The sequence below is a fragment of the Hibiscus syriacus genome, unplaced genomic scaffold (genome assembly GCF_006381635.1).
Source record: "Hibiscus syriacus cultivar Baekdansim isolate YM2019G1 unplaced genomic scaffold, ASM638163v2 tig00111372_pilon, whole genome shotgun sequence".
NCBI classification, from domain to species: domain Eukaryota; kingdom Viridiplantae; phylum Streptophyta; class Magnoliopsida; order Malvales; family Malvaceae; genus Hibiscus; species Hibiscus syriacus.
Genome location: NW_024063072.1, coordinates 1,412,747 through 1,429,186, shown reverse-complemented (window position 1 = coordinate 1,429,186; position 16,440 = coordinate 1,412,747). Strand labels below are relative to the sequence as shown.

At 30.2% G+C, this 16,440-nt stretch overlaps 1 protein-coding gene across 1 annotated transcript; it reads left to right on the top strand.

The window, feature by feature from the left end:
* The first annotated feature begins 10,032 nt into the window (after positions 1 to 10,032).
* LOC120159740 lies at positions 10,033 to 15,981 on the top strand. The gene is made up of 10 exons (XM_039170305.1): positions 10,033 to 10,139; positions 11,071 to 12,726; positions 13,079 to 13,196; positions 13,270 to 13,355; positions 13,634 to 13,866; positions 14,511 to 14,597; positions 14,776 to 14,875; positions 14,998 to 15,199; positions 15,285 to 15,337; positions 15,650 to 15,981. The coding sequence occupies exons 1-10, from the start codon at positions 10,101 to 10,103 to the stop codon at positions 15,812 to 15,814; spliced, it is 2,739 nt and encodes a 912-aa protein (XP_039026236.1). The 5' UTR covers positions 10,033 to 10,100; the 3' UTR covers positions 15,815 to 15,981.
* Positions 15,982 to 16,440: the final 459 nt, after the last annotated feature.

The window sequence follows — 16,440 nt, the reverse complement described above, 5'->3', positions numbered from 1 at the left end:
TTTCATTGAGTGTCATTCTATTAGTTCAATGGAAAATGAATGCATTCCCATGGTTTTTTTTGAAATGTTTAATTAATTTATAGTTTGTAATTTATATTTTTTAATATATTTTGATCACTTGTAAATAATTTAATAATTAATTTCCCCCCTTTAAGGAGTATGATTATTAGTAATAATATAGATACGCATCTCTATAAATATAGCTATCCAAATGGTCATTCTGGAATCTAACGAAGTGGAGACTGTTCCCTTTAAGTAATGTAATAAATGACCTTTGAACTATCGAATTGGATCTATAATATAATGTGACAATATTAATCTTTATAGTTTTGTAACCTTAATCCTACTACTTTTGCTCTTCAATTTTAATATTTTAAATATATCGGCGTCTTCATTAATGTCATCATTACTAAATATGCTCTGCTCGTTGAGCATTAAGAAGAAAACAAGAGTTCTAATGCAATCATAAAATCTATTACAATCAGTTAAAATATATAAAATTTCCAAATAAGACAAAAAAGAAAAAGGAAATTATAAAGAAATAGATTAAAGAAGCCCTTAATGGGAATTACAATTCTCAATTTTAACAATAATATTATTATTACTTAACTACTCACTTTCATAATTATTTATTAAATTATTTTAAAACAATACCAAATTGATAGAATATAGACCATCTTCACTAAAAAAAAATTAATAAAAAACACAACAATCAGTGGCCAAAATAGAATAAAATCATAAGGTTAGTCACCAAAATGCCAAAAAATAATTTGATAACTAAAATAGAAACAAGGTAACATTTGGACGACCAAATAAATATTTTACCCTATAAAAGTAGTTTTTCTTTTCCCGACTGTAAGCCAATTTCGGACAAAGCAAAGGTAATATTTTTTTTAACAAATAAAACCAACGGTACTATTTTAAGCAGCTAAAAAACTTATGCATCAAGGAAAATTATAGAATAAGGGTTTGTTTGTTTTACATAAAATATTTTTTAGAAATATTTTTCGTAAAATGAACTACGTCTTTTAAAAAATATTTTTTGAAAAATATTTTATGGTATTTAGAAGATGTTGTGTAAATCATTTTCACTAGTTGATAATTTTTTTAGAAATTATTTATTACAAATATAAAATATAATAAATAATATTAATTATTATAAAAACTTAATATGTTTTATGGTGTTTGAAAAATGTGTGTAAACCATTTTTCACTAGTTGATAATTTTTTTTAGAAATTATTTATTGCAAATATAAAATATAATAAATAATTTTAATTATTATAAAAGCTTAATATTATTATTTTAAAAATATTATAATAATTTATTTAATACTATTTATGCCAATATTATTATTAAAATATTATTTCTATAATTTATAAATAAAAATATTAACTCTAGTATATTCTATTAAAATAAAAATATGATAAATTATATTGAATATCTATAAAAATAAAAATATTATATTATATTATAAAATTATCAATAAATATATTTTAAGGAATTTTTATAATATTATTAGACTATTATATTAATATTAAATACATAAATAAAATATTCACTATTAATAATTCAATAATTTTATTTTTAAAAAATTAATAAATAATATAATTTTTATTAATAATTTATTATATATTATTAAAATAAGAATATAATATTATCATATATTAATATAATATAATTGAGTATATTATTGTAATAATAATATTATTATATTATTTTATCAAAAATATTAATAACTATATTTTAAATATGTTAATAATTAATACTTTATTAAAATGATACTAAAATATCATATTAATATTAAATTTATAAAATAATATTATTTTGAGTATTTATGCTTTGAAATGAAAAGTTTGGAAAATGACTTACGAAAAATTAAACCGTAAGTCATTTTCCAGAAAATACAAAGGAAATTCTGTTGATCAGGAAAATGTTTTACATTGACCAATCTGTTTTCCTCCAACCAAACACTGAAAAGTGAGGAAAACGTTTTTCGAAAAATATTTTACGTGAAACAAACGGACCCTAAATATCAAATACATATGTCTATTATTAATATTATAAAGTAAAATTTATAAATGAACGTTAAATTATATCAAAATGATCTTTATAGACATAAAATTTTCAAAGTTACAAACTATGTATCAAATTTTAGATTTTTATTACAAAATGATCCTAACGTCATTATTTATCGTTAAAGAGATGATGTGACATGTTAAATTAATAGAAAATATTTCATTTGACTATTTCATTATAACTAAAATTTCATTTTTTTATCAATTTTAATTAAAAAAATTATTATGTTTGTTGAATTAAAAACAAAATAGATATAAATAAATTAAATATTATTTGTTAGTGCCATATTATAAATATTGAAATCTATACCGTATAAATTATTGATATATTATTAAAAGCTTTGTTTCAATTATTTTTTTAAGTTTGGATTTATTTTTCTTATTAATGTGATATTACCATTTTTTGGATGTATTTTTTGTAACATCCCAAAAGCTGGGTTAGTGACTAAAATGGAAAATTTTGAAATTTGGTAATCAATTTTGAAAAATTGAAAAGTTCATGGACTTAATTGGAATATAATTGTGTAGGATTGAATAGCCAAGTTTGAAAGGTGAAAGGGCATAATGGTCATTTGGCAAAGAAATAATTAAAAACTCATTGGATGTGTTATATTTAAGCACGTGGAGAAGGAATGAAGGGATGAAAAGAAAAATCTGGATACTTGGAGAGTTATCTTCTTCTTCTCCACCGTGACTCCATAGCTAAGGTGAGAAATCTTTTTAGTTGGTTAATTCTTGCATTTTAGTTATGGTTTTGATTCTTGAAGTGCTAGGAAAGCTTAAAGAAAGCTTAAAGTAGTTCAAAACTCAAAGAGGGATAAGTTATGGAAGATTTAATATGAAGAGTTTTTTTAGTGAATTATTGAAATATAAGGAGTAAACGGATTTTGAAGTAGAATTTGACTTGTCAAGGGTCTAATTAAGAAGTTAGAAGTAATAGAAGTGGATTAAAAACATGTTGAATAATTGATATGATTTTTGGTTCCAAGTGTTCTATGAGAATATTGGATGTTAAAGTGAAGTAAGTTAGTCTATGAGTGTATAGTTGAGTTTAAATGCTTTATGGAGGAGTAAAATGGGAAAAGTAGCAAAGTTTTGGTAATTTTCGGGTTAAAAGAAGTGTAATCTGGGATAGTAGTATTGATACTAGATGAGTAAGTATCGATACTATAAGACAAAAACAAGTGAAAATTTGGAATAAGTATCGATACTGCATGAACAGTATCGATACCATAAGGCAAAAAGTGGAATAAATATTCATGGGGTATCGTTACTGAAGTGGTAGTATCAGTACCATGGGTATCGATACCAATGGGGAGGTATCGATACCATTTCTTGCAATGAAATTACAAAATCGAAAATGGGTATCGATACCGTAAAAGGGTATCGATACTAAAAGTATATAGGTATCGGTATTGTGCTTGTAGTACCGATACTACCTAAGTTGGAATTAAGGAATCAATGCTTTGTTTAGTTTATATTGGCAAGAATCTTTCTGAGTATTTCATATTCTGATATTCATTAAATTGTATATTCGTATAGATATCGATCGAAGACAAGTCCAATACGGTTCGAAGTAATAAGAGTGTACAAGAGTTGTACGTATAGGAATGACTAGTGAGGCCCAGGTGAGTGCGTACTATTAGATATATGAAGTTTTATGGAAATAAGACTTGCGATGGGTCTATTTCCATAGTAAAGTGTATGAATTCATGAATACAAGCATGTTTGTTATGATTTATATGTGTCTATGAGTATATGTGTTGACATGTTATTGTATGGGATGTATGATCGATGTGCTACATGAGATATGTGATCATAAGAGAACTAAATATAAACCGTATGATAATGAATTATGAGACTATGCAAATACATGTCTATGAGATAAATTATGTAATAATATGAGAATATGATAAAAGATAGTTCATGAGAAATGATATGAGTTAGGTAAGCATGTGTAAAGGTTATATAAACAATAGGAACATGAGTTGGGCAAGTACATGGTTGTGTGATCATTTATGTAAACTAGTATAATAGAATTATATGATTAAATGAGAAGTGAGATAAGCTAAATAAGAACCTATAGGATGATATGAGAGAATAGTATATCAACTAGGAGTCTTGAACATAAGTGATGATACGAACACATAAGATAAGTTATATTGGGAAAATTCATGTGCTTAATAAAATTATGACACATGAGTTATATGATAAAGATCTATGAAGCCATATGAGAAGGTTATAGGAATTATATGAAATTGAACTTAGTAAATATATTAAATTAGTATATAAATGAAATAATAGAAGTGGCATATGGTTATAAGTATGACATAGATTACGTAATCTAGGTGAATATAAGAGAATGAAGAATAAGCTATATGATATGATATAAGTTATTATATACATATATGATATATGTTATTAAGCAGGGCATATATGATTATGAAAAGAAGAATATAAACTATGTGAATACAATTATAGGTAATATGATAAATATAACTATGAGTTAGGAGAATGTTATATGATTTATATAAGGATAAGTTATGAGACTACATGTGAAATGAAATGAGTTATATGAGTACATATATATGTGATGAAATGGTTGACTATATGAACATATGAATATATGTCTATGAGAAGACATAAGAATAAGATATAAGCGATGTGATAAGAAATGTGAAATGACTTGAAAAGTTGATATAAGCTAAGCGAAAGTGATATACGTGACTATATGTATATGATATGTGATACAAGTTATGTGACAAACATAAATGATAATACCCATGTTATGTGATATGAGAGCTAGGGGTATAGTTGGCATACCAAGAGTCGAGGGTTATATGTGGTCATTCGGGACAAATTTCATACGCCCCTAGTGGGACCTTATACGAGTTGTGGTGACATCATATGTACACAACCTATATGTACTCACATATCTTTAGTTCTCAGAAGTATACATATGCTAATAAAAGAGATAATCTAAATAAACCTTGTGTGATGTTATGTGTTTTGCTTTGTGTGACGTATGATATAATGTGCATAAGTGTTAAGAATAAGATTACATGATTAAAGGAATGAATGAAAGTAATAATTGAAAATAATAAGAATGTGAATGATGATAATGATAGTATATAAGTAGTATGCAATAGTCATATGAAATGTTTTATGATTTTCCATGTTATTAGTGTGTGGATTGTTAGTGCATTATTAGATAATTAAAGTTTCCCGTATTCGTTTTATATGCCTCACTAAGTCATAGACTTAGCGTGTGAATGTTTCACACGTAGGTTTCGAGAAGATTAAGGAGCAAAGAGGAGTAAGACAGGTCAGACTCTCCTTTCCGAAGATCATATCAAGAAAGAGTTTTGAATCATATGTATTTTGGTATATTAAATGTAGTTTGCATGTACTAAGAGATTTAAATTGAATATACTATGTTAGGTTTTATAAATCCAATTATTCTTAATTAATGTAAACTATTTATTTATTTTAATGAAAATATGAGTTTTCAGCTATTTTATACAAGTATATGATTTGAAAGGTTAATGTGACATCTCATACTTGTATTCATGTCAGATACAGGTTGGGGGTGTTACTGTAACACCCCCAACACGTACCCAACCCGAATATGAGTCCGAGTTGTCACATTAACTTTTCAAAGCATATACATTAGAAAAACTGTACGAAACTTTAAACTTTTATTAAAACAAAAAAGCCATATATACATTATTGAGTTCATCATTACAAAATTGATCAAAGCATGTGTGAATTACATTTTCCTATATGCCAACATCTATAATACAACAAAATACATACGGTGAATTCACTTCTGATCTGATCTGCAAGTGAAGATATGCTGCTCTGTCGAACTTAAGTATGATCCTATAGCTTCTCAATACCTACGTGTAAAACACTTACACGCTAAGTCATAGACTTAGTGAGACATAAAATATAATAATGTATTTCCTATGAATATGAACATGCAAATAATTACTCATGTAATCATCATATGATAAATTAATCATGTCACACATATGATACAACATAAACAATAATAATATAGTAACATATACTCATGTAAATACATTTGATATCTCTTATAGGCCCATGTACATTACTGTGAACTTAAGGTATGTGAGTATATTGAGGTTGTGCATATATGCTGTCACCACAGCTCGTATGGGGTCCCACTAGGGCATGTGAATTTTGTCCCGAAGGACCTCTGTATATATCCCGAATGACCTATGAAACCCTTGACTCTTGGCATGTCAACTATACCCCTAGCTCTCATATCACATAACATGGTCATTATTGTTATTATTCATGTGTTCACGTATTCATATCATTTCTCATGTATTCACATATGTTTTTCTTTTATCACATAGAACATTTACATATAATTATCTATCTCGTATCATGTAACATGTGTACTTTCATCTATTCATATGAATCATATAACATTTAACAAATACTATAAACATATATAACTTATTCATATATTTATAATAACCATCATGTATGCATGTTCATAAAGACTATGCTATAAATATTAATCTTGGGATTAACTTATGACAAGTCATAATTCCTTTGAACTACATCTCTAGTATACACTCACCTTAGCCTTGGTTGATTCTAGCACTTTCTCTCTCTCGACTGTTTTTAATTCTTTGGTTGTTCAGGAACAGGGTTATGTTTAATATCTACATAATCATACATGGATCCATATTAGTATTCTAATTGGTATACTCTAATGTTTCATTCCTTAAATTAAAAGAAAGGTTACTTTCATTTCTTATTTAAGGTAGGTATCGATACACTCTATAGTGTATCGGTACATCCCTTAACGTGTGTATCGATACACTACCTATGTATCGATACACAAATTACATTCGAAAGTTTTCATTTTAAGGGGGTATCGATACACTACCTATGTATCGGTACCCTTTGAATATTTTCCTGCATTTTACTCTTGATGTATCTGTACCTGTTGAATGGGTACAAATACACTTCAACCTAGAATTCACATTTTAAGTACGAAAATTGCTTCATTTTCAGCTCAACACTTCACATTTCATTCCTTCACTTATCCTTAACTTACCTACTTATACTTAAACTCATTTCTACTCAGTAATCCCCTCTATAACCTCAAAATCCTATCATTAATATGTAATTCAAGAATTACACCAACTTTGCAACAAATTCTAATTCCAATTCTAACACTTCATACTTCTTAATTAAGTTGATGACAAGTCAAATTTAACTTCCAATTTTGGTTATGAAATCTATTCCAAGATTTCATTCAAGAACTCCTAAATTTTAATCTCTCTTAACTCCCTCATCTTTTTATTTTAAGATGACTTAAGCTTTCCTTAAGCTTAATTATCATCTAATGATTAAAACTCAACTTAAATTTCAACTAATAATCAACTACTAAGAAATCTTACCTTTGCAAGATGGAGTTCACGGCTGAGAGAAGGAAGAAGAAGAAAACTCTGGAGACTTTGATATTTTCCTTCCCCAATCCACGTGGAACCATATATATGTATCCTCTTTCAAATTAATTATCTTATCTACCAAATAACCATTTTACCCTTCTAATCTTCCTTCTTTTCTATTTAATCATATACGAAATTTACCATATAAGTCCCTGAAATATTCAATTTATCTACTTTGACCAACAAATTATGAAATATTTTAATTTAATCACTCACCCGATACTGAGGATGTCACAGTTACATTTTTAAAAAATTATGTTTAAACTTCTTAAACAAAATCAAATGCTTACCTTTAATTACATTGTTTAATAAATCAATTTTTTGAATTTCAAAAATTATAATTTTTTTATTTTACAAATACAATCACGATTAATAATTATAAAATAATTTGTTAAGTGAAAATTTTCTTAAAATTATTATTTTTATACATTTTTAAAAAAATCTAAATCTTTTAAATTCTTTTTAAAATTATTGCTCAAAAATATTGAAAATTATCAAAATTAATATTTTAGTTATAATTGATGGGTTAAATAAGATATTTCTCATAAATTTAGCATGCTTCGTCGTTCTTTAACGATATTTCAATATTGTTACCTATTTTTAATAAAATTCATAGTTTAATATATATTTTAATAAGAAATTAAGTCATTAATAAATTTAATGATCATTTATAAATTTTATCATATTTTTATATTAGTGATGCATATCAGTGTTTATCATTTTAATAGTATACATAGATGAGTCACTTACTCTAAACTCAAGCAATTTTATCGAAAAATCACCCTGACAGGAAATAATTACCTGTCAAACACTCTTTCTCCAAATTTTATCGATCTAACACTCTTTTTGACAAGGTTCAGATTAACATCCGTGCCTTTGCAAGGTTTTGTTCAAGCTGGCGCCACGTAAGGGAAGACACAGATCGTCATCCGCGCCTTAGCTTAACATCTGACATATTCTAACAAGGCGCGAATCATCATCCGCCCTTAAAATTTAAAAAAAAATATGCTTTAAAAAAACTATAAGGTTTAATATTGTAATTTAATACATATTTGTTCCATGAGTTGAAGAGCTTAATGAGGTTAGCTTATATTGACATATTGGAGTGTTTAGGTTATGTTTCTTGACAATGTGAGTTAAAAGCTAAAATGTGTATTTCTTGATAATGTGTTTAGGCTATATGTCTATGAGTTGCATTTGATCGTTTTCATTATATTTTTATTTCAATTATATACATATAAATGTAATAAGAAGTTGATAAATTATTATTTGTTTAATTTTGAAGTTATCTTACATCAATCCAAAAAATAAAAGTACAAAAATAATTGAAATTCAAGTTTCCAATACTGGAAATCTTAGCTTCCTTAAGAGAACTTTTGTAATAATCTTATAAATTAACCCAACAAGACTAATAGGTCTATAATCATAAATGTTCAAAGGGTCACTCTTGTTTGAAATAAAAGCTACAAAGAAGTTAATCAATTGATGTAGTATAAAAAAATACAGTCAGTATCTTACATAATTCTTCATTCACTTCATTCAGTAAAACTTATGGAATTTCAATTATTTTTTCACTTTTATTGTTTGGGTTGATTTAAGGTAATTTAAAAATTGAACAAATAATAATTTATCAATTTCTTATTATATTTATATGTATATAATTGAAATAAAAATATAATGAAAACGATCGAAGACAACTCATGAAAACATAACATAAACACATTGTCAAGAAATATACCTTTTAGCTTTTATCCCACATTGTCAAAAAATATAATCTAAACACTCTAATATGCGTATATAAGCTAACCCCATTAAACTCTTAAACTCATAGAACTAATATGTATTAAATTATGATGTTAATTTCTATATATTTATTTTTTTAAAGAATTTTTTTTAAAGATACTAAGGCGCAGATGACGATTCACACATGTCATTACGTGGTGCTAACTCAGATAAGGTGTGGATGACTATCCGTACCATTCATGACATGGTGTCAATTCAGATAAAATCCTAAAAAGACGTGAATCGTCGAAAAAATGTTAGATCAATAAAATTTATAAAATAATACCTAATAAGTAATTATTTTCTGTCAATGTGATTTTTCTATAAAATCGCCCCCAGCATTGATATATGCAAATCAAATTCTGATTATTAAAAATAATTTTATACGCAATTAATTAAATTACGTACGACTTTCTAACTATGACACGAGTTTACTTCATCCTTATTTATTTTTATTATTATAGAAAAAAAGGCCATACTATTACCATATTTTGCGGCACAGCTAAGAGACTGTCGGAAGTCAACTGCTTAGATCGGACGAGATAAATCAAACGTACTTAAAAACAAATCTCTCTAGTCCGGCCGAAAATTAAAATATAGAAGTGGTAGCAACAGAATATTTCCCTCCACACGATGCCGAACCCAATTACCCTACCTTTCAAAATATTGGTAAAATAAAAACTCTCAAAGTTTCTCCCAGTTAAAGCAAGATCCAGTCTCTATCCAAATTGAATTTTTTTTGAATTCATGAACCAGCGGAAGCTTCTTCTGAATGAAAGAGTCGAGGTAATGCTACTTCCTTTTAATTTTCTAAGTATATTTTTTTTGAAATTTTCTTCAAATTTTGTTTTTGTTGTTTCCCCCTCTCTTTTGCACCTCTTATTATTCTGTTTGGTTTCGTAGTGAACAGAATCGAGATAAATTTGGTTTGAAGTTGAGATTAGTTGTACTTTATTTTTTCCGAAAGCAATTTCTTTCTATTCATCCTGCATTTTACTGGAAGCCAAACAGGAAACCTAACTGTTGTTTCTTTCGAAAAATTTAGTTTCTTAGCGAACTATTGTCGGATTAAATGTCTTTTATTTGATCCCTTGATCGAAGTTCAGGAGTTTCTTCTTTCATTTCTTTCGTTTGATTTTTGAAGCAATTAAGGTTTCAAATTTAAATTGATTTTCCCGCATTTTCTGAATAACCACGCGGGGGCGTATTTTCTCTGCGAAAATTAGTGATTCCAAAATTATTTGTAATTTTCTTGTTAGATAAGATTGTATTCACATTAATTTCCTTCTGGGTAAGATACTGAGACCTGATTCGTAAACATAAATAAGAGTTTCTTTCTCTTATATAAAGAAAAATTGTAAAATCTATAGTACAGTTGGCCAATGCCTTGGTGAAAGTATTTAATGCCTTGTTAAATTACTTTGAAACTCAAATTTAAAATCGAACTTGTTGTTAGCTTGGTTCTGCCAGTTCTTCACAGTTTTCTAGCTAAATTTGTTTCTTTTGGAATCCTTTGAAAGAGAAGGTTGTACCCAAGGTCCCAATATAAGCAGGACATGGAGAAGGTCCTGATTTAAGCAATCTTCCCCCTATTTTAAACAATAGGCTATCTGTAAAAGTTAACGTATTGAAATAATTGTTACATTCTTTTGTCACAATGTTGCATCTATTTGATTTCCTGCTGCATTCATACAAGTTTCATTGTGGACTGTTTTAGGTTCGCCAGTTTGAGGAAGGGTTGCGGGGATCATGGCACCCTGGGGTGGTTGTTGGTGTTTCACAATTATTCCGATCTATTGAATATGATGAGCTCTTATGTGAATCAGGTGATTCAAAGCTCATTGAGTCAATCCCTGTGACGGAGGCAATTGAAGGTCTTCATAGCCGTCGCCATGTTCCATCAACCTATCGAGGGCATATACGACCTCTTCCTCCCCCATCTAAACCTCATTCTAAAACAAATATGGGTTTTGGGGTTTGTGTTGATGCATTTTTTGAAGATGCATGGTGGGAAGGGGTTATTTTGGATAATGATGTTAATGCATCTGAGCGATCTGTGTATTTTCCTGATGAGGATGATGAGTGCAAGTTCAGTGTGAGTCAGTTACGTGTAGCTCACGAGTGGGATGAGTTTCTGGGCATTTGGAGAGACCAAGGCATATGGATATTGGTGGAATTAGCAAAGGAGCTTGAAGGTGATGTTCCCTTGGCTTGTTCTGTAAAGAAAGTTTGGTCCTCCTTACGTTTAAATTATGGTTTTGAAAAGATGATATCTGAATGGATTTGTGGCGTTCGGACTGTTTGGAGGAAGTACTTCATGGAAGTTGTTCAGGAGATCGCAGTTGGGTCAAGCCGGCGAAATATTGCTAATCGCAAAATCTTGGCATGGATGGTGCGAAAGAAAAGTAAAAAATCTAAGGATCCTGAGAAGGAGAATTCCCATTTATCTGATACTTTTGCACAAGCAGAAAGCTGCATTGATTTCAAGGATGCTAGATCATGTCAAAAAGGAGAGGGAAAAGGTCCTCTTGGTAAGCACAAAAGAAGGAAACAATCTGTAATGTCAAAATCGAAAAATGAGAAGCTATCGAATATGAATACATCTGCTAGTAAAAGTTTTCAGGCAGATAAATCATGCGAGGAAAAGCAAATGATGGAATCTGGTAAACTTGATTGTGAAATAGACAAGCAAAAGTCTCCCATACTTGGTGAAAATAAGGGTAATAGACTATCTGTTGACTGCTCAAGAGGAAGTAAAACCATTTCTTTTTCTGTCTCTGATTTTCAAAACAATCAATCAGTTTACTGGACTTCCACTAAGCATGGGCAGATTGGTGGTAATCATGCTGTCATTTTTCCTGACTCTAGCAAAACGCAGGGGAGCTGGCCGGCTTTCTTCTCTCTTATTCCTAAGAAGAGAAGATCCTCATTAATGAGAAAAAGGGTTTCAAAAAACCGTCAGCGACCAAATTCTAAGGTTAAGAATCTATCAATGTTGAAGAAGGGGAATAAAAAGGCTTCTTTCCTTGTTTGTAAAAATGGTTCAGTGATGCGAAGGTTTTCGAAGAAACCTAAGCAAGCTGATTCAAAAGCTGAAGCCAACCTTAAGAAAGAGGAGAAAGGCATAGATGTCATAAACATAGAGGATGATTTAGTTGATGGTCATCATTGTTTGAGTCTTCCAGTTGATAATTGTGGAAAAAAGGTTAGGCTTAAAGACATGGTGTCTCGTTCTCGGAGGCGCAAGAGGAAGCGAAAACGTTGTGGTTCTCAACTGCGTGATACTATATGTAGCGTCTGTCACTATGGAGGAGATCTTATAAGTTGTGATCACTGTCCATGCTCATATCATTTAAGCTGCATTAACCTCAAGGTTTGTTCTTATTCATGTATCATGAATCTATTTAATTTTCTGTATTGTTTTTCTATGGTTAGTTTTATCATTTATATAATTTGTTTACAGTTTCTACTGGTAAATTGACGAACATACATTTTTTATTTTTTATTCTTTTGGCTGCTTTAATTCACATGCCAATACAGTTTTATGAATGCTATTTTTTTTTGGTTTATGATGTAACATAAAATCTTTTAAGTCTGAAAAGAGTTATTGCAGTTATATGGAGTTATGGAGTATTGATTTCCTTAATTCTAGGAGGATTGTCGTAAGGTAAATGATTTGGGTGGTCGTTTATTTTGATTGACATTTGCTTATCTTTTAATTTCAGGATGTACCTAGTGAAAAGTGGTTTTGTCCATCTTGCTGTTGTGGACTATGTGGCTTGAGAAATTGCAAGGATGATGGTGAAAATTTTACAAAAGCTTGTCTCCAATGCACCCTCCAATGTGAGTTTGGTTTGTGAGAATTTTGTGATTTCTGTCTCCAAGTATTTAATAAATCATCTCTTTTTCTTTGTAGATCATGTTGCTTGCCTAAGTGAAGCTCAGTGTACGTCTCCTACAGACTATCCATTCGGGAGTTTTTGTAGTGAGGCTTGTTATAAGGTATAATTCCCATGTTGTCTCTGACCTCATTTAAGGTTGTGATTTAATAGCTTTAGGAGTTATTTTACCCTCCTTTTGAGTCCTATACCTGTCTCTTTCTCATTTTCATGCTGTAGGTGGTTTATTCATTTGGGTTTGAAATTTTTGGTTCTCTTTATTCCAAAATTGAATGGTCTTAATCTTGCCAAATTTGTTTGTCTGCTTTCTGAGAACATTGGATTGAGAGTTTTTGACATTCCAACATGTCTATGATACATGGCAACATATATGCGCTTCAGTTATGTGCTCAACTTCATCAACTTTTGGGAATTTCAAATCCCACTACGGTAGATGGAATAAGCTGGACACTGATGAGATCATTGAAAGATGTTTATAAATTTCCTGACATGTCAAAAACTCACACATGGATTAAGCTGTCCGATGTACTAGGAGTCATCCATGAGTGTTTTGAACCTGCCGAGGATCCTCATACCAAGAGAGATTTGGTCAGAGATGTTGTTTACAATTCAGGGTAAGGGATATTCTTTAATTATTTTGTTTATAGATGGTCAAATAAATTAATACTTGGAAGACCTTTTTGTGTTTAAAAAATGTTAGATCATTGGTGAATGACATGAGAATTTATATCATTCTCTTAACCAGCCAGTCCCCCCCTTATTGCAGGAGCATTGGGGATCTTGGGTTATCATGATATTGATGTCATGATTGGTTTTTTGTATATCACCATAGTTTTCTGCATGTTGCCTTGCTATTTGCTAGATCAGATTTTAGCTTTACCAATATTTTCTGCACACTATTCATACCAAAGTTTATTAATGGGCACATGCTCAGACGTGCATCTCTGCCTCAACTTTTGTATGTCAATCACCTGAGCTAGCCCTGTTTGACAGTCACATTATTGAACAGGAAATTTTCAGTTATCCATTTAATATGCTCATTAGGATTGATGCTTCTAGAGTTAGGTTAATACAATTGCTTTAAGAGATTGGATATTCTCCTTTTGAGTTGCTTTCTGTTCATTATTAGATGCCTTAAAACTATGTACAAGCAAAATTAAGAAGCGTAAACTTATTACTCACTCATTTGTAAAAGCTGGATCTAAAATTAACTTCTAGTCACTGATATTTATCTTCTCTTTCATATTCCCTGGTGAAGGTCCAAACTTAAGCGAGTAGATTTTCGTGGATTTTATGCCATGGTTCTCCATAATGGTCGTGAAATTTTATCAATAGCCACAGTGAGGTACTGCTTTCTTCTTATTTCCTTTTTCTGAGAATTACCAGAAATTTCATTTTCTTTTATATTTGATTTTCAGGATAAATGGACTAAGGTTTGCAAAGAGGCCTTTAGTTTTCCTTTTTTTGAGGGTTTTCGAATTTGTTTACCATAGGCTTCTTTTCCTTTTATATTTGATTTTCAGGATATATGGACTAAAGGTTGCAGAGATGCCTCTAGTTGCTACACCTTTCCAATATCGTCGGCAGGGTATGTGTCGACTTCTCTTCCTGGAGTTGGAGAAGGTAATTTCTTTGGTTGTGCTCTTGTCTCTTGTTACCATGCAAAAAGTTCTCTCTCTCTCTCTCTCTCTCTCTCTCTCTCTCTCTCTCTCTCTCTCTTCAATTGTGCACATTTTCATTTGCAGCTGCTTGTTCAAATGGGCGTCGAGAGATTAGTTTTGCCTGCAATACCTCAGCTTAGAGAAACATGGGAAAAGTCCTTTGGTTTCTTGGAAATGACTTTTTCAGAAAGACTGCAATTCTTGGGCTATCCTTTTTTGGCCTTTCAGGGGACGACAATGTTACAGAAACTCCTTAGTAACTCTACTATTAATAAAGGGATGAGAGGTACCAATGGTCCTTTCCTTATTACTGAGAAAAAAAACTGTATACTTCAGTATTTATTACTCTGTCCTGATTTTCTTTCTTGTAGATTATGCTGGAAAATCTTCTGATTTTGGAGGAAATGCGTCAAATATTTTTAAGGTTACCTTTTATTATCTCTTCTTTGCCATTAATATTTTGTTCTTAGATTGACAACCATGCTATGTGAGCACTTCATTCTTAGATTGACGACCATTCTATGGTACCATTCTTTATTTGTGCATGTCGTCCTTACGCAGGGACATGCTAATTGTTTCTTTATCATATCGATTTTATTGGATGTCGGTGTCCCTTAGGGGGTAACATATATCAAGTTCAGTGCCAACATTGGTTTTCTAGCTGTCTTGATTTCAGCAGCACGATCACTTTTTTCCCCCCAGAAGTTTTCATTCTAATCTTGTTTTAACGTTGTAGAAGCAAATGCATGGGTCTGGTAGCAAGGACATGTTCAATGGCTTGTTTTACGAGCACAGACTGAAAGAAGAGGTTTTAGGGAAAGAAAATTTTGTCAACAACTGTGGTGGACTAACGCCACTTTCCGAAAAATTGTGCAAAAGTAGACGAATACTGGCTACCTGAGATCGAGATGCCGATGAATGGAAGTAATCAAAAAGCCAGGTGATCATCTATCTTTACTGCTTTTAGGAGAATGCATTTGAATTAGTTTTTGTTGATTGCCGTCATAACTGTGGCAGAAAATAGCAAATCTAACCCTTTTTGTTTATGCAACTAACATACAATTCTCACACAAATTCTTCCCGACTTGTTAAAGATTGAACTCACCATGTGTTCATGACAACTCAGATTAAAAGATTTTTAAGTGAGTTAAGATTGAATGTTGTACTTAAAAATGTGATTCGAAGACTCGAGCCAGCCAATTGTTTAAATTTGAACCATATCCACACTCTTCAGTGTTATTAGAATCGTGTTGGTTTGCCGAAAATAATATTGTTTGCATGAACTGACACCTATTATTGGACCTTACGCACAATGGCTAATGCTTGGCTCTCTTATCTGCTATAGCCCTAAAGGAATCATTCAACATAAACCTATGTTGGTCATCTCTTTTGAGGAGAACAAACATGTATATTAAGGGTACATTTGGTTTATGAATATAAGATTACATTTGAAATATGATTAGAAAGATTATTTAGCACTCTATCGATTCGGTTGTAATGTAAGGTTTCAGTATTTGGTTGACAAAA